Source organism: Microtus oregoni, unplaced genomic scaffold (assembly GCF_018167655.1).
Source record: "Microtus oregoni isolate MIOR12 unplaced genomic scaffold, Mior012 000004F_ref0000308, whole genome shotgun sequence".
Taxonomy (NCBI): Eukaryota; Metazoa; Chordata; class Mammalia; order Rodentia; family Cricetidae; genus Microtus; species Microtus oregoni.
The window spans coordinates 10,942,042-10,967,791 of record NW_024543063.1 but is presented as its reverse complement, the minus strand read 5'-3'; the positions used below and the strand labels follow the sequence as shown (position 1 = coordinate 10,967,791).

General features: G+C 40.0%; 1 protein-coding gene across 1 annotated transcript in view; it reads left to right on the top strand.

Annotated features, from left to right (window-relative positions):
- Cab39 (calcium binding protein 39) overlaps nucleotides 1–25,750 on the top strand; it is a 76,044-nt gene that overhangs the window by 25,697 nt on the left and 24,597 nt on the right. The window contains exon 2 of the mRNA XM_041649983.1: nucleotides 10,220–10,375. Coding sequence (XP_041505917.1) covers nucleotides 10,262–10,375 — 114 coding nt within the window. The 5' untranslated portion in view covers nucleotides 10,220–10,261. The remainder of the gene's footprint in view (nucleotides 1–10,219; nucleotides 10,376–25,750) is intronic.

Below are 25,750 nucleotides of genomic sequence, written 5' to 3'. Positions count from 1 at the left end.
CTACTCACTGAGTTACCTCCCTAGACTTACTTATAGGGAACTTCACTGTTGTATTGCTTTTAAATGTATATGTTATATATGTAGGTGTTTAATTTGTGTATCAGTGCATTATAGTCATTTTATTTTTATACTCAAAATGGCCTGTAAAATCCTAGGCCTGTATGTCTGTTCTGGCATGCCCAGGCTCATTATTATGTATTTCCCACTCTTTCATAAATATTTCCCCAGTTCCTTCTAGTGGAAGACGATTTTGAAATAATTACTATATCAATGTTATAGTAAAGAACAGTGGGCTGCGTCCCGCCACCCTGCTAGCTTTACCCGAAATAATTACACAGAAACTGTATTCTTTTGAACATTGCCTGGCCCGTTAGTTCCAGCCTCTTATTGGCTAACTCTCACATCTCATTAACCCATTTTTAATAATGTGTGTAGCACCACAAGGTGGCTTACCAGGGAAGATCTTAACTGCATCTATGTTGGGTGGGAGAGTCATGGCGACTGCCTGACTCGGCTTCTTTCTCCCAGCATTCTGTTCTGTTTACTCCGCCTACCTAATTTTCCTGTCCTATTAAAGGGCCAAGGCAGTTTCTTTATTTAACCAATGAAATCAACACAAAACAGAAGACTCCCACATCATTTCCCCTTTTTCTGTTTAAACAAAAAAGAAAGGCTTTAACTTTAATATAGTAAAATTACATATAACAAAACATAAGTTATAATATGCAAGAATTACAGTTATAATATTTATATCTAGTTTATCTTTTTTTTAATATTTATTTATTTATTATGTATACAATATTCTGTCTGTGTGTATGTCTGCAGCCCAGAAGAGGGCACCAGACCTCATTACAGGTGGTTGTGAGCCACCATGTGGTTGCCGGAAATTGAACTCAGGACCTTTTGGAAGAGCAGGCAATGCTCTTAACCTCTGAGCCATCTCTCCAGCCCCTCTAGTTTATCTTTTATCATAACTAAGGAAAACTATAACTATCTATTTATTCTTCCAACTCCATCCAAGACTCCAGAAGGATATAATATTACCTAAGCAAACAAGAAATCTAAAACTCTAGAAATGACAGAGACATCTCGCTGCCTGTACAGTCACTCAAAGTTCCTCTGTACCGTTGGGGCATCCATCTTCAGCCTTCAGGTCTATAGTATCCAGCAGACTTTTCCATGAAGCAGGAAATTTCAAAGACAGTTCAGTCACTATCTGCTGTGTCCTGCAGAATATCTCGCAGACTCTTTCATGAGTCAGGAACCCCGAAAGACCATCTCACCTTTAGGCAAGTTCAGCATTCCTCTCTCTGCAGGTTCTTTGTGTCCAGTTCATGCAACAGTCCAGGATTTTTCTGTGTAGCCCTGGCCGTTCTGGAACTCACTCTGTAGATCAGGCTGATCTCAAACTCAGAGATTTCACCTGCCTCTGCCTCTGAGTGCTGGGATTAAAGGCATGTGCCACCACCACCCAGCAAATATTTTCTTCTTCTTTTCTTTATTGATTTTTATTGAGCTCTACATTTTTCTCTGCTCACCTCCCTACCTCTCCAGTCCCCCCTCCAGTCCTCTCCTAAGGTCCCCATGCTCCCAATTTACTCAGATCTATCTATCCCAATTTACTCTTTCTATTTCCCATGTAGATTAGATCTATGTCAGTCTCTCTCAGTGTCCTCATTGTTGTCTAGGTTCTCTGGGATTGTAGTTTGTAGGCTGGTTTTCTTTGCTTTATGTTTAAAAACCACCTATGAGTGAGTACATGTGATAATTGTCTTTCTGTGTCTGGGTTACCTCACTCAAAATGATGTTTTCTAACTCAATCCATTTGCCTGCAGAATTCAAGATGTCGGGTTTTTTTTCCTGCTGTGTAGTACTCCATTGTATAAATGTACCACATTTTCCTTATCCATTCTTCAGTCGAGGAGCATTTAGGTTCTGGCTATGACAAAGCTGCAAATATTTTCATTTAAGAGAAATTGCAGATAGTTTTCTTGATGTCAGTTTTCACAGGTAATTTTAGATTTTTCCAGCATTGGCTATATTTCTACTATCACTGTAGAAGAAGCCATTATTAGGACACATTGGTGAAGTTGAGTTTTAGATTTGAGTGGGATATTCTTAAGATTATTGATAAATAATGAGTAGATCATTATAACATGAAAGTTACTGGATTCACTGATAAATACTGTATAAGAAGTTGATCAAGACCTAATTCTTATGCCCAGGTCTCCTTTACTGACTGAAAGTCATTGAAAATTTTCTTTGTCTTTTTGTTGGGGAGTGGGATAGAACAGAGTTTTTGCCATATAATCCTGGCTGGTTCGGAACTCCATGTACAGAGCAGCTAGCCTTCAGCTGGTAGCAGTCCCCGCTTCTGCTTCCAAAAGCTAGGATTACAGATATGTACCATGTCTCAGCTTTTGAGCCTTCTTACTCATATATAGAATGGAATAGAAATAAAAAAGGATTGTCTTAGGAACAAAGTGTCAGAACACTACTTTGATTTTTTTTTTTTTTGAGAGTTAGAAGAAATATTCTCTTTTGTAAATATTATTCAAGGACTAGGGAGATGGCTCAGTGGTTAAAGTGCTTGCCGTGTAAGCACAGTATGAGGACTGGCATTCAGACCCCACACTCCACATAAATACTGGCTGGGTAAGGCTGCCTATGCATAATTCCAGATCTGGGTTACTGAGACAGGAGCTTTCCAGAGCAAGCTAACTAGTTAGACTAGTCTTCTCAGTGATCTCTGGGTTTTGATGAGACATTGTTTTTGTGGATAGGTTGAAGAGCATCAAATATGATTCCCTACATCAACCTCAGGTTTTTGTGAATGCACGCACATGTGTCCACCACACAGTCAAACTATACATACATGATTTGTATGTCAACAAACACAGAGAAAGGAAAAAAATCAAGCTTGTAAGTGTCAGATCATAGGGGAAAAACAATTGAACGAAGCAGTGAACAAAGCCCTTGATTTTGTGGGACCTAGAATAATAGAGAAGAGAGATAAATTGATGTCAGGTTGTATAAGATCTGGAAAGATAAGAAGATAAGGCTCATCTTGGAAACAGCCAAAGGTGTGTGTGTGTGTGTGTGTGTGTGTTCTTTCAGTTACTTGTTTATCTTTTTAACCCTGGGATTTGAACCTAGGGCTTTATGCAAACCAAACAAGCACTCTGTTAGTGTGCCATACTCCCATTACCATGTTTTTTTTTTAATATAATTTATTTTTATTTTATGTGCATTGTTTTGCCTATATGTATGTCTATGTGAGGATATCAGATATTGGAGTTAGAGCTGCCACTTGAATTGAACCTGGGTCCTCTGGAAGAGCAGTTAGTGCTCTCAACCCCTGAGCCATCTCTCCAGCCCCAATGTTTATTTTTTGGGACAAGGTCTTGCTCTGTAGCCCTGGATGGCTTCAAACTCATGATCCTCCTGCCTCCTCCTGACTGTTGGGATTGCAGGTGTATACAGCCAAACACCCTGGTATAGGCCTTTGTTATTGGGTGTCATTTATACAGGCATGTGGGGAAAAAAACAAAGATTGGGGGGGGGTAAGCATTTGTGTGTAAAATGTGGGAAATATGTCTGGGTCCAGTCTAGAAATGTCAAGTTGATTGTAACTAAAACCTAGAGTAAGGAAGATGAGCCTAGAGAGGAACCGATCACAGGAGTCTTGTAATTATATTGAAGAGTCAGTTTTACTGAATGAAATGCTAAGTCATTGGGTAGAGATGGAGGTTGAACAGAGAAGCAACAGTACTTTTAAACTGTTTAGGAGAGGTGCTACATTGTTTTAAATGTTCCTGCTACTGTTGCCTTTCCTATGACAGTCTAGGTTCTTATCTAGGCAGTAAAATTTCACTATCTGTGGAAAGAACCCTCCCCCTGCCCTCACCCCTCTGTGTGGGGGGGGGGAAGGAGGGAGGGAGAGAGAGAGAGACAGAGACAGTCAGAATCAGGCTTGCCTCAAAGTCACTAGGTCTACCTTTTAAGTGATAGGATTAATGGTGTAGGTTGACACGTTGCCACACCTGGGCCTGAAAGTCTCTGTTAATTGCAAAACCCACTCTATCCAGTATATCCTGAGCTTTGGTTTAGTTTGGCATAGTTAGTTTAGAGTTGTATTTATGGTGACTTTGGTAATTAACTAAGGCTCCAGCTGGCTTCTTAACAGTCCTCCTGTTTAGTTTAAATGAAGCTGAGTATCCAAATTATATTTGAGGAGAGGCCTTCCTTCCATCTAAAAGCTGAGTGGAGTTTTTTTTAGTTACAGGCACAAAAGGGAAGGATATACACTCTTACCTTACTGTACTATATACTATCTAGGTAGATAATCACCTATTTGTTTTTATTCTGAAATTAGTAATCTTGAATCAGAGTTTAGAGGCAGGGGTGGGTAGTTAGCTTCTTCTATTAAAAATTTTCTATGTGTTTCAAACAATAGCTACTTTTATGTGATGTACAAATTAATTTTTTTGTTATTTTTAAAATTATATATGCCTCTATTTTGTGCATGTGTGCGTACATGCCCAGATGTGCACATGCTGACAGGCCAAGGATATCAAGATGGACTTATGGGTGCTTCTGAGCTACCTAATGTGGTGCTGGGAATTGAACTCCAGTCCTAGAGGAGCAGCAGCACATGCTCTTAATCTCTGACCCACCTCTCCAATGCATGATGTGCAAATGGAAATACTTGTATTTGGAGTATTTTTATTTGTACATCACGTTAGTAACTTGTTTTTCACCTTTCATATATAAAGGAAAGGGGCTTAGTCTAAGTTGAGGTCCTGTGAAATTGATTTGAATCTAATCTCAGACTGTCTTTAAAATCCATGTAATTAATCACTCTACCTTCAGTACTTACCATATACTATTAAATAGTTTAATACTTAGAAACTATTTGCTTATTTGGTAACTGTTTGAATTAAGTAGCATTAACAGTGGTAGTATAGCATTGGGTCATAGAGTTTGTGTGTATTGCATTCACACTTTCTATGACTGCATACTTAACCAGGGACCCTAATGGCCCTAGGATGCAATCACCTTACATTGTATGGGCTTTTTGTTCATTTTTACTATTTACATTTGACCACCAAGTTGATGATTCAGATCTAACACATGTTAATATGCAGTTTTATGAAGTCAGCTGTCTAGGAATGTGTTGTCATTTAGCAGTTTTCATTATTGTCTCTAAACACACACCCACACCCATGCACATCAGAATTTTGTCTGGAAAGCAAGCACTAGATACCTTAAGTTTGTAGCATATATTATTGAATGAATGACTGTGTCCTGATACTGACTTGATGGCTTTTTTTTTGATTTTTTTTTTCAGTATTTAGCATGTGAGTATAGGAGTATGGTACATAAGCCAGAGCAATCCACTTGTCAAGGTGGTAGTACCTAACGGTCCTAACTTTAATGGTGTGGTTATTCTTTCGGTAAAGTTTTAAACCGAAGTTGACTGTTTCTAGCATCCTCTGGTCTCTCCATCTGTTTTGGGGAAGAGAGTGGGTACCAATGTAAACAAGGACAAATATAAAAGCAAGAAATTAAGAGAATATATTGACCCACTAATTGTCACCAATTCTCACTGTTCCTTAGTAAACCTTAATGTTAGAATTTCTCAGAATGAACAGGAGAGCCTTTCTTGAAAAACTGGGTATTTGTTTCTCAGTGATGGACTTAGATATAGCAACAGAAGGAAAATACGCATTATTTGACTTACACCCCACCTAAGAATGTGTAAATTTGCAGGATTAAGCTTATGCGGATACCAACTGAAAAGCAATGCTCCCTTTTCAATGATGGTGGTACTCTTTCCATTAGCCAGGTAATCCCTCATTCATTGTTGACATCCAACACTCTAATCATTCTTGTCTTGCTCTCTTGTGTACTGCTATGACAAAATACTTAGCACTATGTAACTCTTACGGAGGCTAAATCCCAGAACAGGTTTCTAGACAAAACAAGCAAAAGAAATCGCTTATAAAAAGGCAGCATTAGTCAATCCACGAGGTTCCATTCTCATGAAATCCTCCCATTTAAATCTCAGCATCTCAATTGTGTATTGAGGATTAAGTTTGCAGCATACGGATTCTCATATCATGTCCTACAAGTACTATTGATTCCATTGCAACCTCTGGCTTATATGGAGAATGCCAAATGTTCCAAAGAATAGAGATTTGCAAAATAGAGTTGACTCAAAATAGTGAACTGGTCGTATGGGAGAGTTAAGTTAAACAAGTGGCACCATCTATCATGGCCAAGTGTTGTGACGCAATGGGGCGGGAGGGTGTGACACAAGGATGAGATTTGGGTGTCTGGATAGCATGTAGATAGCAGTTGCTGTAACTATAGATGAGGCTGACAGAGCAAATAGAGGGCAAGGGAGACAGCCAAAACCTTGAAGGACATTAACATCAGAGCAAAGATGAGTCACTGAATTAATTTCAGAAAAGTAATAAATGCAGAGGAAGGCATCTGGTGGCAAACAACAAGGCAAAGCAAGAAGTAGCAATACAGTCACACGTTGAACTTTCAGGACTCTAAGTATTCGTTGTAGCATGAAGGTGATGTGTTAAATCATCACTTCATCACTGCGCCCTTTCCAGATCACCCTTGACCTCCAGACAGATCGCTGATTATCATCACAAATAGGCACCCATGCTTTTACTTTAGCTTTAGTTTAAAAACTTAATCATAATATTAAAGAAGGGGTTTTTATGCATCATGAATAATTCTCCTAATGCGATTGGATCCTTTGTGGAATATCTGCTTATTGTCTTGAGTTACGTGTCAGTGTCTGCTTATTGCAGAGGACATTGGATTTGTTTTTATGTTCCTGTTTGGCGTATTAAGAATGATTATTTCATAACCTTTTCTAAACAGAGAAATATTATATACATGGTCTCCCTGGAGGCTGTGTTTTGTGTTTGTGACTAACATCATAGGACCTTTTAAACCACCATCAACCTGGTTACCTCTTCCATGATCTAAGCAGAGCAGAAAACATCTGCATAGCTCCATAGTGATTTCTACAGAATACAGGTACACAAAGATACTTGTTCCAGAAACTGTATTGTGTGACCTACCGTGTATGTATGTAGTAATAAGAGCGGCAGGGCTGTGTCCCCGGCACCCCGCCCCCACGGCTAGCTTTACCCAAAATAATTACACCGACACTGTATTCTTTTAAACACTGCTTGGCCCTTTAGCTCTAGCACTTATAGGCTAATTCTCACATCCCGATCAACCCATCTCTAATAATCTGTGAGAACCGGTCTTACCAGGAAGATTCTAGCCTAGTCCATCCTGGGTTGGAGCTTCATGGCGTGTGTCTGCCCGGGAGCGGGGCATGGCGTCTCTCTGAGGCGTCTGCTCCCGAGAGGAGAGCTGTGGAGTCTGAGCTCACTTCCTCTTCCTCCCAGCGTTCTGTTCTGTTTACTCCACCCACCTATGTTCTAACCTATGAAATGGACCAAGGCAGTTTCTTTATTATAATTAACCAATGACCTTCCTCCATCATATGTAGAGATACCCTGTTTGAATAATAATAGAAAAAAATAACCTGGATTTTATATGCCATTGAGCAGATAATCTGAGACAGTACAGCACTCATCCAAAGCTGTTATTTAAAAAGGTGCTTAGAAGTGGATTTGAGTTGTGAGAACCCATGGTGAAGGGCATGTGTTAAATTATTTCTTTGATTAATGAAGATGTCATTGTGTCTCTACCCCCCCCCCCCCCCCCCCCAGACAGGGTTTGCTGTAGCTTTGGAGCCTGTCCTGGAACTAATTTTTGTAAACCAGACTGACCTTGAATTCACAGAGATCCACCTGCCTCTGCCTCCCAAGTGCTGAGATTAATGGTGTGCATCACCATCACCCAGCTGAAGATGTTATTTTAATTTGATCAAAATAGGATCTGTGTAGCGCAAATTCTAATTGGCCTTAATAAATAAAAAAAATAAGAGTTAAATATAGTGGTAAATGCTGAAAAATCAGAAACAGAGCAGCCAGCTTCTAGAGTTCTTACCTGAGACAGACTGAATACCCCATTTGGTCTGAGGATTTCATAGAGGTACGGACCAGTGGCTGGCTGCTCTGCTTCTCTGATCTTTCAGCTTTCACCCCCTAATATCGGACTCTAGGTTTTTATTATTAAGGTCAGTTAGAATTCATGCTACGTACCTGGGGAGGGGTTGGAGGGATTGTTATTTGTTTTGTTTTGTTTTCCCCAAAGACAGGGTTTCTCTGTGTAGCCCTGGCTTCCTGGAACTTGCTCTGTAGACCAGGCTAGCCTCAAACTTAAGAGATCCACCTGTCTCTGCCTTCCCAGTGTTAAGACGAAAGCTGTGCTCTGCTAACACCCGTCTCAGAGTACGATTTGTACGGTGACAGAAACTGAGACAGGGAATAGACTGGTCAGAAGAGATTGCATCAAAACTTGTTGAGAAATAATGTAGTTATGATTTCATTATATAGGTTCAACATTAGCAGTAAATCTACTTGTTCTTTCCCGTTCTTTGTAAAAACCATGCATTTCTTTATATCATTTTTGGGGGAAAAGTTCAAAATTTTCAGATGAATTTTCAAAGGTCAAAGGAAGTGTTAAAATACTGTGCAGTGGAGGTATTAATGTAATATGCATGCATACAAAGGAAAACACAGAACTGGGATGCAGTATTCCAGACCCCTCTCTTCCTGATTTGGTGCAAGGATGAGAGGTGGGAAGGTGCCTGGTGCAACTAAAACTGTGAAATTGAAATGTAGTTTGAAAGCCACTAAGAGATACATTAGGTTCTTCAGAAAAGTGCTACCCTTCTATATTATATGTGAAGTTATTTAATGTCCATTAATGCCTTTGGTTCCAACTTTGAAATTTTTATTAATCTTTCCCATTGCTGGGAATCGAATGCAGGGTTTTGCAAATATTAGACCCATTTACTGAGCTATACCCACTCCCAGTTCTTCTTTTCAATCCTTTTAATGGAGAAAACAAAAAACTTGTGACTTCCAACATGCTACTATGTTAGTTGCTTCCATTGTTGTCCTGTTAAGTTTGTTTGTGACAGCAGCCAGCTCATTCTGTAACCCTGGCTGCCTGGAGCTTTTGGGAGAATCAGGCTGGTCTCTTCTACCTTGCCTCCCGGGTGCTGAAATTATGTGTGGGTCTGGTTGTCCTCCTGAGTTTATTATGGTAGCTTTTAGGTAACTGTAGTCTTTATTCAGATAAAGTAATACTGTGATTTATGTAGTTGTAATGTTAGTTTGCACTACCACAAACCACTGCCACAGAAAGTTAAGAGCATTGTTAACATTCCCGAAGGAATTTGATCAGTGATGTTTACATCTGCACTAGGAGAGTAGGAAGACCATAAGTAACATCTTATCTTAAGGATATTTTGGGAGATTGATCCAAGATGTTATCAAGGTTCCCTCCAGCTCTGAAATACTCAGATGCCAAGGAAGTACACACATATAAGAAAAGCCTACTGGGGTGTTGTGAGGGAGCAACAGAACTTCTGGGATAAGAGCATGTTGCTGATGATGATGCTGTTTAGTTGAGCTCCATCTCTGGCTTTTTGCCTTACTTTCCTCAGCTGTAGAACAGACACTGTCAATTGGAGTCATAGTATTATAACTAAGAACAAGGTCAGTAGGAACTGGAGCTTGTTTTTACCTTGAGCCACATTGTCAGCCTTCTTCACATCATCTGTAAGGAAGCAGTAATGACTGCCGGGTTGTTTGAATGAGGAGAGAACTTAGCATTGGGTCTGACAGTAGTAGTTGCCCCGTGAGAGGTACACCCTGCTGCTGTATATGTCAGAAGCACCCACAGGCACCTGTTGAATCATTAGAAGAAGAGATGGGGGAAATAAAATGGTGCTTAAAAATTAGGAGTGTTTCAGAAGGCCTCTCTGTAACAGTATTTTCACATGCTTTAGTGGGCTTGCCAGGTTACCAAAACTTAAGTTTGAAAAACTTTTATGTGTATGGGGTTTTGCTTGCACGTATATCTATATACCATGTGTCTGAGGAGGCCAGAGTGGGCATCAGATAGTTATGAGTGCTAGGAACCAAAACCTTGTCCTCCGGAAGACCAGGACTCTTAAGTGCTGAGCTGTCTCCACAGATTAGAGTGTGAAGTGTGTCTTCTGTTAGCCCTACTTCTCTCACATGATCCTTGTGCTCTGTTGCAGGTCTACAGGTAGAGTGCAGTGAAAGACTCTGTTGCTGCCGTCATGCCGTTCCCGTTTGGAAAGTCTCACAAATCTCCGGCAGATATTGTGAAGAACCTGAAGGAGAGCATGGCTGTTTTGGAAAAGCAAGACATTTCTGACAAAAAAGCAGAAAAGGTATGCACCTGACTTTAACTCCTTTATTAAGGACCAAAGATAGTCTATGAGGTAACTTTTAAAAACCAATAAATTTCCATTTGGATGTAGTTGGGTTAATTTTTTTAAATAGGGTTTCACTCTATAGTTCAAGCTGGTTTGGAATGTGGAACAGTTTTCTGAGTGCTGAAATGTGATTGCCAGTGTGAGCCATGGCATCAAGTGTTCATTTACTCCACTCTTGAAGTATTAGTGATCTGATTCTTGAAAGCAGTCTTTCCACTAGCCAGGACTGGGCACTAGACAGCAGCTACCTCTGCATGCTGGGGAAGTGTTCTACCACTCTCTGTGTAATAGCCCTAGCTGTCCTGGAACTAGCTCTATAGACCAGTCTAACCTTAAACTCACAGAGATCCTCCTGCCTCTGCCTCCTGAGTGCTGGGATTAAAGGCATGCACCACCACCACCCAGCAACAAATAACATTTTTATGGAAAATAGCTTTATCATCCAAAATGAAAAATTCAGGGAGAAGAGTAGCATTGTTTTGAAGACATTTTTTAAATCTTTCACTGTGCTGACAGAAGGCCATTGGATCCACACACTGGCATCACTCTCTTACATGTTGTATTGGTTTAAATATGTGAAGAAAATCTAGCCCCTTATAGACTACATAGGTATCAAACCTTTTATGAGAAAGAGAGGGCCAGGGCTAGAGAGGTGGCTCAGCCTTTGCAGCTTTTGCAGAAGATCTGGGATCCATTCCCAACACTCGGCATCTCAGATCCATCTGTAATTCCAGTTCCAGGGGGACTTGACACCCTCTCTAGATCTCTGTTGTGGACTCCTGCATGCATATGGTAAACTCATGTACATACACATTTTTTTTTAAAGAAAATTTTTAAGAAAAAAAACTTTTAATAGCATTTCAGATAATTTTGAATGTTTGATACCACATGAGAATTTGATAATTGGCAAATAGACACTTTTCCTTTTAACACTCAGTCATATTTATAAAGAACCAAACACATTTCCCATCTTTCATTCCAAATTGTGTACTTACAGGACAAAATTTAACAGCATTAATGACTTTCTACTACTTCATTGGTATGCTTTTCTTCCTTCCTTCCTTCCTTCCTTCCTTCCTTCCTTCCACCCTCCTCTTAGCCTAGACTTTTCTCAAACTTGTGATCCTCTACCCTCAGACTTCATTAGTACTGAGATTACAAGTATGTGCCACTGTGCACAGGTCTCCTGGGCATTCTTGGGTGAAACCAGCAGCCTTTTTTGACTAAGGATGTAGTAATGCAGGTTTAAGTAACTGCTGCTATAGTTTGCTGGCACCTCCTTGCTGTGTGCTGGAGTATCAGTCCTTTTAGTATGATTAGCAGTGCAGTGGGGGAAGGCAAATGATGTCTTTGTAATTGTGAAAACCTCAGACTCTTTGGAAGGGTCTAGAGGAGTCCCAAGAGTTCATCCAAACTTTGCAATGTACTGTGGTGGTTAATGTGAATTATGGCAGGGAGGGAACTGACTACAGAGGTGGGGGAATATCCTAATGTAGATAAGGTTACAGAGAAAAATCTTAACTAAGACTATGGTTTGATGGAAGTGGCAGAAGAAAGTAACGGAATCCACATCCTCTTTCTGCTTGACTGAGTCAATGACTTTTTGATCCACAAGCTGTTTTTTGATAGTTGGAATGCCAGGATCATTTTTGGTGATAGCACTAGGGGAAGGCTGCTACTGGCATTCAGTTAGTAAAGCCCAGGATGCTAAAATTAGAACAGCAACAAAGAATTACCCAGCGAAAATGTCTTTAGTCTGGAGGTTGAGAACTCCCACTCTAAGCTATTACACAAGAATAGACCTGCTATGAGTGTAAAACAAACATGGGAATTTCTGAAGAATAACTCCATGTAAATTAGTTATTCTGAAACAGATTAAGAATAGAAAACACCTGAGATTTCTGACTGATTTGTCAATATCTAAAAGGAAATGGTGACTAGTGCACATGTGGAAGAGAGAGAGCTGACGTGAAAGATGCAGTTGTGAGTAGTGTGAGACACACTGTTAGTACAATGCTGAGCATTAAACTAGGAACCCAGATGTAACCTGTTAACGTTGTACTAGAGATTCTAGGCAACACACAAAGAAATAGCATACAAATTTAAAATATAACTATTGCAAATAAAGATAGGACTAACAGTAGTAAGCTATTAATAAATGTTGACAAAAAAATAAATGTTGACAAAATGCAAGAATAGCTAGGCTAGAAGTGTGGGCATGGTGACAGATACTTTTAATCTGACCACTTTGGGGAGGTTCTGTGTGTTTTAGGCCGGTCTGGCCTGCCCAGTGAGTTCCAGGGCTATATGGAGAGATTCTGGTCTCAAACAAATAAACAAAATGCAAGAGATGATAGGAAAAGTTAGGACTGCTAAATGAATAGAATATCCAGCTTTCTTTAAATGTCAGCTGTAGAAAATAGTGTGTCTATGTCCATATCAGTGTCATCTGTCTCGTTCACTAACAGAAAGTACAGACTGTCCAGGAATACTTTAGTCAGGAGATATGCTGAGCTCTGTTCAGGAGCACAGAGTACTGGATCCATGTTACGGATAAGGAGGTGAGATGTGCTTCAGATGCCATTTCTTCCCTATGTCACTCTTAAATCTTAAACAGTTCTATTTAGGTCATGCTCCCAACCCTCTTCTAAGTTTGGTCTTCTCAGTCCTTGTGCATGACTCCATTCTTGTAGGCATGGGTCAAAAAAAAAAACACCCATGAAATTTCCAAATCAGTTCTTTGAAGAAAATAATTTTTAAGTAGTTGGTTTTTGTTTGTTTGCTTTAATTTTTAATGATTATTCTTATTTTATATTCATTGGTGTTTTGCCTGCATGTCTGTCTTTGTAAGGGTGTCATATCCCCTGGAATTGTAGTTACAGACAGGTGTGAGCTGCAGTGTGGGTGCTGGGATTTGAACCCAGGTCCTCTGGAAGAACATCCAGTGCTCTTAATCACTGAGCCATCTCTCTAGCCCCAAAGAAGAAAATAATTTTTAAACTCAGAATCTAATCCTGTGTTTGATCTAAGCCATCCTTTACTCTGCTTAGATTTCTACAGTGTCTATAACTGTTGTGATCTTTCAAAGCAAGCCAAATGATACTTATTTTAAATTAAGTCCTTACATGGGCCTAAATTACTTTCTGCAGCCAAATCTTGTCAAGGTCTATTTTTGTAAGACTTTTGAACAAAGGGTAGTTTTTATGCTGCCACCTAGAGCTCTGTCCTGTGCTAGTGTCATTGCTAAGTTAAATATCTGTCTTTATTGCTTCACTGTTGCTTGACAGAACACCACAGTCAGTCAACTTACAAAAAAGAAAATGTTGAACTGGACTGATGGTTCTAGCGAGTTAGTCTATAATGGTGGGATGAAAGCTGGTGAGCTAAGAGCAGGAGCAGAGAGAACACTAGGAATTGCTTGAGGTTTCTGAAACCTTAAAGACAGCTACAAGCTACAGTGACACACTTTCTCCAACAAGGTCACACATTCTAATCCTTCCCACACACTTCATTAACTAGAGACTGGCATGCAAATACATGAGTCTGTGAGGGCCATTCTCAGTCAAGCCACTACAGTGTCCATTTCTCCCCTTTAGTTAAGGATGATCACAAAATAGTTTTCATGATTAGATGAGTAGAATAATATGACTAATAACTTGAATCAGAGAGTTCAGTCTAAGGGTTCTTGTGATCTACTGTAAGATACAGCCCTCAACCCTGAACTTAAATTGTTTAATTTATCTGAGGGAAATCAAAACTGTAACTAGTAATTTGAATAACAAGGAGAACAGAAAATTATGGATGAATGAAATCGGGTATCAAAGAAAAATTAGTGACCAGAGAGCATTAGAATGTTTAATATGGACATATTTACAGTAGCAAGTGTTGAATACAGAGCAAACAGAGCTACTAAATGTATGAGACGGTGCAGCCACTTTAGTAGACAAGAGGAAATCAACCATTTGATCTAACCATGACACTGGTAAGTATATACCCAAGAAAACATGAAATATATATTCATATAATACCGGGCGGTGGTGGCACACGCCTTTAATCCCAGCACTCGGGACGCAGAGGCAGGCGGATCTCTGTGAGTTCAAGACCAGCCTGGTCTACAGAGCTAGTTCCAGGACAGGATCCAAAGCCACAGAGAAACCCTGTCTCGAAAAACCAAAAAAAAAAAAAAAAAAAAAAAAACTTGAGAATGTTTGTAGAAGTTTTATGTGTGATAGCCTGTGACCATCTACCAAGTTAGTGTGTGTGTGTGTGTGTGACAGAGAGAGAGGAGAGAGAAGCCACATGCCATGAGGATCAGAGGAAAAGTCTCAGAAATCAGTTCTTTTGCCACATTGTGGAATGTAGGGTTCTAACTCAGGTTCTTAGGCCTGGATACAAGCTTGTTTACCTGATGAGCCATCTTTCTGACCTTAGTTTACTTCTAGATCCCATCTTACATCTTTGTCTTGTCTTCATATCTTTCTATATAAGAACTTTGATTGCCCCAGCCCCTTCTGTTTTTAGACAGGGTCTTACTGTGTGAGTCTAGCTGTTCTGGAACTTGCCATGTAGACAAGAGTGGTTTCAGATATACAAAATTCTGCCTGTTTCCACCTCCTGAGGGCTGGGATTAAAGGCACTTACCCCCCCCCCCCCCCCACACACACACACACTGCTCCATTTTGTTTTAAATAATTTATTTTGAACTTACTAATTCATAAAAATAAATTAGCACCTCTTCCTGCTTTCGCCCAGTGGACAGTGTGGCCTCATTCTGTCTTCCCTCTGTTTGGTGCTAGTATGGCACCAGCTCTGAGCAGTGTGGCCTGTGCTGCAGCAGCACAAAGATGAGTATTGTGAGGGTGTCAGGGTTAAGGCAAGAGGCGTTCTGGCTTGGAGGGGTTCTGAGATAGGTAGTTGCACCAAAGTTTAATTTCCTGAGGACTGAAGTTCCACTTTATATACCCATCCATACACCCTCAGACATCATTCTGTTACCAGTCTGGCCTTCAATTCTTCAGCCTTTTTCCTTGGCTTCCCAACTTCATTTTAAGGGGAAAGTCTGATAGCCTGGATGCCACCATAAGAGGTTATACTGGATACTATTCTAAGGTTGAAGAACATCCCTACCTTCCTACCCTAGATAAAAAGGAAGCCTTATTCTAATACTGTTGCCCTTGATATAAGCATTCGCAGTAATACAAGCATTAGATATGAATTTTGAGATACTAGTTCTGTTTACATTGATTCAATAACTTAAATATTTAAAAGAATAGTTCTTAAAGCTAAATAAAGTTCTCATTTGGTTGTATGTGGATGCTAGGGAACCTTCCTACTTCAGGAGTCACTTACCTACTTCCCAAGGGACTTAGCTCTGCTCTTCTACCTCAGAGCTTGAATTCCAAGAAACTACCCTGCCTAGACTCTTTTCAACTTGGGCACCTTCAGCTCCTGCTATATGCAGCTATTTCATAGGTCATTTCTCAAAAGTCCTAAGGAAACAACTAAGACCTTCCTTAAACAAAATTTTTTCCCTTTCACCTCACAGAATAAGTAATGAGGGGCGTGTGACTTCGTTTTCCAGTCAAATGAGTAGCTTGTCATAGGGATATTCTTGACTAAGTATTTATAATTGGTTGGCGACTGTTAATAAAACAGTCTGCCTGTGAAACCTAATATGAGGCTCCCTGACCATGCAGGAGTAGCAACTGTGCTTTGGAACACCATGTCCAATTGACAAGCATTTGAAGAGTGTTCCAACAGCTAGCAAAATCATGAGATCATTCCATGTGTAAATTGCTGTCGCACACTAGAGTAGCAGGTAGAGTTAGGAGTGGGAGTAAGCCCTTTCCAAAATGTTGAGTTTGTTAAAGAAATGAGAGGCACATGAGATGGTACTGCCCTGCAATGTTGGCAACTGAAGACTGCTGTTAGATACCAGAGGAGGATGGGTCCCTGGGAGGGAAGGGCAGGGTTGGAGCATACCTAGATGACAAAGGGAGAAATGTGAACACTCAGGCTTTTACCTGGAGAAGAGCTCAAGATGTCCAAGGTGAGAATGAAAATAGATGACACAACAAAGGAATTGAAGACCCAGGGGGCTGGAGAGAGCACTGTCTGCTTCCAGATGACCAGGATTCAATTCCCAGCACCCACGTGGCCACTTATCCCTGTCTGTAACTCTAGTTCCAGGGTTTCTGACACCCTTGCACAGATATACATGCAGGCAAAACACCAATGAACATAAAATAAAAATAAATTATATATTTCAAGAGAATTGAAAAACTTTATTTGAGATTGCAAGTCAGTTGAGGGATCAGATGACCCTTTTAAGACACCAAGGATATACTTGAGGTCCCTTGTTTAAAAGCTGTTTCTGCAACACATGGAGATAGAGAGAGAGCCATAGACTTTGGTACTGAAATGAGCTGCCCCTACCTACCTGAGAAGAAAAGGCAAAATAAGAGGGATGGTAACCCTGTCAGACTCTACCTCACTTCCACAAAGGTTACATCTAACATCACCCCAGAGGTGACAGAAGTCCAGAGAGTAACATGATACACTACTGTTAATGGATGCAGTCTTCAGATAACCTTCTGGACCACAGTCCAGTTCACGGTCACGTGTTCCATTTAATTGAATCTCCCCTAGCTGCTTCAATCTGGAACAGCTCAGTCTTTCATCTTAGTGACCTAAATATTTGAATGTTTTATAGAATAATCCCTGATTTTGGTCTTGCTGGTGTTTCTTCATGGTCTGGTGTAGGTGGGACAGTTTGGCAAGAGCTCCACAGTACCCTGTTGAGGATTCAATATATTTTATCACTGGTAATGTTCATAACAAGCACTTAGTCAAAGCACTAGCACACTGTAAAACTACTATTTTATTTTTGTAGTTAGTGTTTTGGGACCTGGGGTTGTAAGTTTAGTGGCAGAGTATTTAACTAGCATGTTCAAAACCTTAGGTTCAACCCTCGTAGTAGAAGTGGGGTTGTCTTTTAAGCCAAACATGGTGGTCTATGCCTATGATCCCAGGAGGATGAGACAGGAGATTGCTATCAGTTTTAAGTTAATTCAAACTGCATAGTTTGTTCCAGTATAGTGAGTTCCAGGTCAGTCGCGCTACAGAGAGAAGCCATGTCTCAAAACAAGAAAGAGTATTGGGGGAACAAAGCATGTATTCCAGGACTGGGTAAAAAGGAGTGTCTCAATATGGAACAGTTTAGAAAGAGTTCGCCACGGGCAGGTTTCATCAGAGAGGAGTAAAGCTAGGTGTCCATATCTATAGTAGGATATTAAATAAAATTATGGAGGAAAGTGCAACCATTTTGAAATGCCTACTCCTAGGAGTTAACTACTTGGAAATCAGTCCAGCTGGCAGGATTACTTGAGCTGGATTGAAGTCAGACAAGCAGCACAAATCATTAAACTAAGTATGCATGGGTTCCATCACATTTACAACAATTACAACTCTGGGAGCTGGGGTAAAAAAGTTGTGGGTAAATTATCCAGGAGTGTAAGGAATCCAGAGGCATTGACCTCTTGTTGGGGGCAGCACTGAAACACAGCCTTAGCACACAGGGGATGTGGTCAGTAAGGACCAGTGGATTAGGGGATTTCAGCAGCTTAAAAGGGGGAGTGTTTAGAGGTGCTGCAAGTGTGAATAGCTAGCTACTCAGTGGGTGTGAGGACCAGAATACACACTGACTAGTGGAAAGCCCGCAGAGAACCACAACAAGAACATGGAAGGAAAACAGTCAGATCAAACATGGCCAACCAATTCTCTCTGTGGTATCTCCCCCAGGGTTTTTCTCTGTAGCCCTGGCTGTTCTGGAACTCACTCTGTAGACCAGACTGGCCTTGAACTCAGATCCACCTGCCCCTTAGTTCTCCTGAGCGCTGATATTAAAGGCATGTGCCACTACTGCCCAGCTTTCTCTGTGGCATCTTAAGTCAGTAAATGCTGCTGAATTACCTAGCCTTGTAAACACCTCCACCCCCATTGCAGGGGGAGTCATCACCTTTCTCACTGATTAGCTTGCTGTTTGATTAATCAGTTGCAAATAGGTCAAGTAACAGGAATCAGAAATTATACAAGTAGTTGAAATAAAGAACCCTGGCCTTGATCCCCACTGCATAAATGAATAATCAAACAATTAATAGATGAGTAAATAAATAAACAAGTGATAAATTAACAATCAAATCTGAAAGTGAAAGAGGGAGGGAGGAAAAGTAAAACAGCGGTTTGGTGTGTGTTCCTTTAAACCAGTGGCTTTCAACGTTCCTAATGCTGAGACCCTTTCATACAGTTCTTCATGTTACGGTGACCTCCAACCATAAAATTATTTCATTGTTACTTCATAACTGTAATTTTGCTTTTGTTATAAACCGTAATGTAAATATTTGATATGCAGGTTATCTAATGTGAAACCCCTGTGAAAGGGTTGTTCGACCCCCAGGGAGTCACCACCCCAAGGTTAATAATCATTGTTTTAGACTGTGCAGTTATAGGAATTAGCTTGTAAATTGAGCAAAAGTCACACCTACCTTTGAACTTACTGGTTTCCCATAGAGTAGTGTGGATGTACTACTCAAGATTTCCAGCACAGCCAGCATGGAAACAGACTGTTCTTTCTTCATTTAGTTGAGTGCCAGATGCAGGAATTAACTTTCCTTAGGGTTAACTTGGGGAGGTGTCCACACTGACTGTATGCACACCAGTCCTTAGTCCTTAAGTACTTAGTCGTAAAATGGCAGCCTTATTGAATTAATCAGTCGTTCCTTACTCACACTGTAACTTGGTCAGGCTGATACTGCTATAATTAATTTGTTGACTCTCTTCCATTGATTACAGTTTTCCCCCCACATCGCAGGTGATTTCCTTCAAGTGATTTGTTTCTTTGTTTATCATCAAAGTCTGTCTTACCCATGAGGACATGTATGTCCAGAACATTGTGGGTAGATGGGGAGAAATTAGAGTGCAGGTCTAGTTTAGGCAGTAGAGCCAGACTTTGTAGGAGTTATATATAGGTCGTGCTAAAAAAAGAATTTGCGCTGGGTGGTGGTGGCTCATACCTTTAATCCTCCAGCAGAGGCAGGCAGATCTCTGTGAGTTCAAGGCCAGCCTAGTCTACAAGAGCTAGTTCCAGGACTCCTGGAATTGTTACACAGAGAAACTCTGTCTTGAACCTCCCCCCCCCCCCCCCCAAAAAAAAGAAAGAGAAATAAATAAATAAATAAGTTGCACTGTTCTAAGAGGAGTAATCATTGGAGCATTTTAAACAGAATATCTTTGTCATTTGTGTTAGTATGTGGAAAAGAGTGTAGGTGTTAACGAAGTCAGTCAGTAGGCTATGTAATAGTTTCAGAAGGAGTCACAGGACTTTGATTTTGATGGCAATGACAAAGGAAGACAACAGATGACTGGATCTGGGAAAGTTGGAGACTTAGCCGTTGGGCTGGTTCAGAAGAAGGTAGAGTTGATGATGACCTCTGAGTTTCTGACATGTGCAGAAGCGCCTGTATTGCTACCTTATCTAAGGACAAGGGAAGAATACCAGGCAGTGGGCAGCAACGTGAGTTCTGTTTTAGATGTATTGGCTTTGAGGTAGGTACTATATCATAAGACATCTAAATAGAGACGTTTTATGTCAAAATAACAAAAGGAAGGCAGGCCTCATACATGGCCTGTGGAATGCTTGATATTTAAAGCTTTAGTTAAGGAGGACAAACTGAAAAGGAGACCAAGAAGCAAGTAGAGAGGTAGGAAAGGTGAAAGAAAATTAGGATAGGGAAGAGTGCAGTGAGCAACAAATACAAATGCTGCAGGTGCCCAGGCATAATGAAGATGGGTAATTGCTTTTAGAGGCATGTAAGTCACTGTTGGGTTAGCCAAAAGCAATAAAGTATTAGGTGTAAGAGCCATGTGGGATTGGGATGAGCAGTGAATAAGGAAAGAGATGTGGATTGTGGCAAACATGGGCAAATATTTGAGAGATTTAGTTATGGGTGAAGTGTAGCTGGGAGGAGTTTGTGGTGGCTTACTTGGTCTTGACTATGTGTAAAAACTGAACATTGGGGGAGTTGGGAATTGGCTATATGAAAAGAAGAAGAGATAAAACCTGGGATTCTCGAAAGGTCAGGAGGACATCAAAATCCAAAAGCAGTGAGAGGCAGGTGAGTGTAATTCCATTGCCATTGTCTCCCCACCCATAATATAGCAGGAAGTGCATCTTCTGAAAAGGAAGGGGCTTTTGACTCAGAAACTTTCCATTTTATTCCTGCCTCTCCTGTGTAAAGACAGCTTTATTGGAATAGAATTTACATACTGTGCAGTTCATCCTTTTAAGGTGTGTAATTTCATGTCCTTTCAGTTTATTCATGGATAAATGTGACATAACAACAGTCAATTCTAGAGCATTTCACACCTCAAAATGAAACCCTTGCCCTTAAAGAATTATTCCTTTCTTAGGAACCTGTTGCTGGCAGAAGAAAGTATTGGATTTGACCTCACCTCAAATTTTAAAATCGTAATGATTTCAAAATGGATAAGAGTTTCTAAGAGTGTTAAAACTTGAATTTGACCAGAAAACAAAGGAGGCCAAAGGGCACATGCCCTTTAGGATCATAGGCATAAAAGCACTAGATAACACACTCAAAAACCCTAGTGTCAGATGTTTTTTCTTCTCAGTGAGAATCACTTGGAATAAAGGTTAATGAGATGGAACTGAAAAGGCAGTGCATGTGAACAGATTATAATAGAATCAATCCTACTGTTAAATGATTTCCTCTTGGTCCAGAAAAATTACATTTGGTGCTCCTAATTGCATATGAGATGCTGAACTACTCAGAAGTCTAAGTACTGTAGATAATAAGGTAGATACTGGACCAAGAAAGGTAAGCTCTGCTGAACAAAGATTCTTAAGGTTTCAGAGTGGGATTGATGAAGGGCAAATTAAAGTCAAACAGGTTTGATTACTGTTTTTTAAGTCAGAGTCTCACCATATAACCCTGGCGGCCGAAGCTTGCTGTGTAAACTAAACTGGCCTCTCTCTGCCAGGATTAAAGGCATGCACTACTGCACCTGATCAAAATGGTTTAGTGAAAAGATTTTACTAAATTGACTTCATTTTATTTTTCTTATAGTCAGAAAGTATGAAATAATGCTTATCAAGATATTCAACAAAAATCTTTACAGATAGGATTTGCAAGTAGTGTTGAGTAGCTGCACCCCAAAATTATTAGATCATTACTGAAAAGAGGGGTGGTTCAAAGATATGATGATAGGCCCAGGTGTTTTAGTTAGCAATTTAGGCAGGCCACAGGGGTATAACTAGACGGATGATTCAACTGTAAAAATAATGTAATAGGCAATTTACTGGGGATCTTGAGAACACAAAGATGTCTGTGCTGCCGGGTGTTGTGCTGGCGATAATACAATTGAATGGTGACGTAGGGAGAGTGGAAACCTTACAGTGCAGTCTCCTGCCCTCCAGTTGGCCCATGAAAGGTGAAGAGATTAACTCCATCCTAAATTCTTTCTCTCTGCATTTTATGATTGCCCAGATTCTTAAAGATGCCCTTAAGCTGTGTCGGCTTCTGTCAGGGAAGCAATACTGTGCCATGTGCAGAATCTTCTGTATCATTCCATCTGGGGCAGGGTTGGGACATTTGTTGCCCTCCCTTTCTTAGAAGAGTAATTCACAAAGTTGAGAAGGGGTTTTCTGGAGATGATAATTTAAAGAAAGATGGGCATACTGCCTGCAAATAGACCTTTGGGTGGAAGAGAAGTTACTGCATGGGACATCAGACAATATAGTGAAGCCACGTTTGTCTGATTCTGAGAGCTGCTAATACAGCAGGACTGGAGGCAGGAAATATGCAAAGTGATCTTGTGTGATCATTTGGTAAGAGGCTTCCATGATTGGTCATAGTGGGATTCCTGTGGGGTGGATAATTCTGAATACTGTCACAGGCTGGTGTCCTATAAATCTGAGTTAACTCGACCTCTAAGGTTTATTTCTTATTTAAGGTAGATTTTTACAGCTTTTAGGTTTACTATTCATTCCCATTCAAGGTGTCTTTGTTGATCTATACCAAACCTTCTATATTTTGATGGGTTTGGTTTTTGTTTGCTTGCTTGTTTGTTTTTCTGAGACAGCTTCACACAATGTAGTAATATAAGCTGGCCCTGAATTCACTGTGTAGCTCATGCTGGTCTTGAACCCTCAATTCTCCTGTTTGGATTCCCAAATGGTGGATCATAAGCATTTGCTACCACCTTTTTCTGTGTAAAATTTTTCTTTAAATATTTGCTTTACTTCTGTAAAGCAAAGGACACAGTCAACAAGACAGTGGAAAAAAATCCTCACTAACGTCACATCAGACAGAGGTCTGATCTCCAAACTATACAAAGAACTCAAGAAAAATGGTCATCAAAAGAACAAATAATCCAAAAAAAAAAAAAAGTACAGACCTAAACAGAACTCTCAACAGAGGAATCTAAAATGGCTGAAAGACACTTAAGAAAATGCTCAACATCCTTAGTCATCAGAGAAATGCAAACTAAAACAACTCTGAGAGTCCATCTTACACCTGTAAGAATGGCCAAGATCAAAAACACTTATGATGGACAACTTATGCTGGAGAGGTTGTGGGGAAAAGGGAACACTCCTGCATTGCTGGTGGGAATGCAAGCTGGTACAGCCCCTTTGGATGTCAGTGTGGTGATTTCTCAGAAAATTAGGAAACAACCTTCCTCAAGACCCAGAAATACCATGTTTGGGTATATATCCAAAGGATGTTCCACTGTGCCACAAGGACACGTGCTCAACTATGTTCATAGCAGCATTGTTTGTCATAGACAGAACCTGGAAACAACCTAAATGCCCCGCCACCAAAGAATGAATAAGGAAAATGTGGTACATTTACACAATGGAGTACTACACAGCAGAGGAAAATAACATCTTGAATTTCCAGGCAAATGGATGGAGCTAGAAAATAGAAAACATCATTTTGAGTGAAGTAACCCAGACACAGAAAGACAATTATCACATGTACTCACTCATAAGTGGTCTTTAAAAATAAAGCAAAGAAAACCAGCCTACAAATCACAATCCCAGAGAACCCAGACAACAATGAGGACCCTAAGAGAGACATACATGGATCTAATCTACATGGGAAGTAGAAAAAGACAAGATCTCCTGAGTAAATTGGGAGCATGGGGACCTTGGGAGAGGGTTGAAGGAGATGGGAGAGGCAGGGAGGGAAGCAGAGAAAATTGTAGAGCTCAGTAAAAAGAAAAAAAAAATTGCTTTAAGACATATGTTAACTTCTAATAGTCTGTCTTTGGAAAATACGGTGCTGCATTGGTTACACCTTGCAACACTGTTTCCGTTTCCTTTTTTGAACTACTGCTGTCATGCATTTTTTTGTTCTATGCAGTAACCTTAGAGTATACTGTTTCTGTTTTAAACAACCAAATTTCTTTAAAGTAATAGGGAAGGAAAACATATTTACTCTTTTTCTTCTCTTTTCTATCTTTTGGCTTTAATGCATCTCAAAAACTCATTTTTCTTGTTCTGTTTTTTTGTTGTTTTTATTTTGAAACAGGGTCTCTTTAGATACCTTTGGCCATCTTAGCACATATTATATAGAATTATCTTTATTTTGAAATATCTTCATTGGGATATAAAATTCTAGGATGATAACTTATTGGATTGTATGTTTTTCTCAATAATTCAAGCAATTCTCCACTATCTTTTGGCTTACATATTTTGTCAAGCTGTTGTCATTCTTTGGTTTTCTTGTCTATGGTCCTTCCCCCTCACCACTCCCTTCACCCCCTAACAGCTACTTTTTAAGACTTTCTCTTAATCACCAGATGCAAACGTTGCATTATTCAGAATCTGTGTGCACCCCTCCTCTGGGTCTCTATCTGTGTTTCAATAAATGTGTGTAGACAGATTTTTCTTTGAGCCATCAGCTCACAAATAACAACAGGGAGGCATATTATTGATGATGAAAGCTTGGGCTTATCTTAGGCTTGATTTTAACTAGCTCTTATAACTTAAATTAATCCATTCTACTAATCTACTGCCCATACTGCTTTTTCCTTTTCTCCTGGCATCTTGCATTTATCTCCTTTTTCTTTCTCCAGAAATCCCACCTATACCTCCTGCCTAGTTATTAGCTATTCAGCTTTGTATTATGCCAATTACAGCAAATACATCTTCACACAATGTGGAAATATCCCACAACACATGTGCACATTTGTACATGCAGAGACCTGAAAAGGGTGGTGGAGCCCTCTGAGCTGGAGTTAGAGGCTTAATGTGGGTTGTAGGACCTAAACTCTAGTCCTCATTATTGCACAACAGATGTTCTTAACCACAGCCATCTCTTCAGCCCTTAATCTTGATACGGTCTTATTTCTATTTACTTTTTTAAATGTGTATGGGTGTTTTGCCTGCATGTATGTCTGTGTACCACATGCATGCCTGGTGCCTAGGAGGCCAGAGGAGGGCATCATATCCCCTAGAACTGGAGTTACCAGACTGTTGGGAGTGCACATGAGGGGCTGGAACTCAAACCTGGTCCTCTGGAAGAGTAACCAGTGCTCCTAACTACTGAGCTGTCTCTCCAGCCACCTTATCCCTGTTCTTACATTTGAGATTTGTTTACTCTTTAATCAGTACTTATTTTGACAGATTTGCATTTTTTCTTTGTTTAGGGTTTTGTTGTTTGTTTTGAGAAAGGGTCCCTCTATATAGTCATCATTATCCTGGAACTGTGTAGAGATGACTGTCTTGAACTTACAGACATCTACCTGGCTCTACCTCCCAAGTTCTAAGATTAAAGGTGTGCACCCGGCAAATTCAGAATTGTTTTCATTCATCACATTTTCAAATATTCTGTCTGCCCTTTGCCCTGTCCTGGGGACTGAACATTACTTAAAGTTACCCTAACGTTCACAAATTTGGTATTCCCCTCTATTCCACTCCCGTGATTCAGTTTTGGATAGTTATTACTGCTCATCTTTGTAACGTTTTCTTCTGCAATATCTTAATCTGCTGTTACTATCCACTGTAATTTTAACCTCAGATATTATAGTTTCTGCTTCTAGATCTTTTATGTATTCAGTTTCTCTATTTAATAACCTTGGTTTTTCTTGAATGTGTGGCATACAGTTGTAGTGATTTTTTTTTTTTTGCATCCTATTATCAGTGTTGGTTCTTTTTTTTTTTTTTTTTTTTAGTTTTTTGAGACAGGGTTTCTCTGTGGCTTTGGAGCCTGTGTAGTGTTGGTTCTTTTGGTTACTTAGATTTCTAATTTC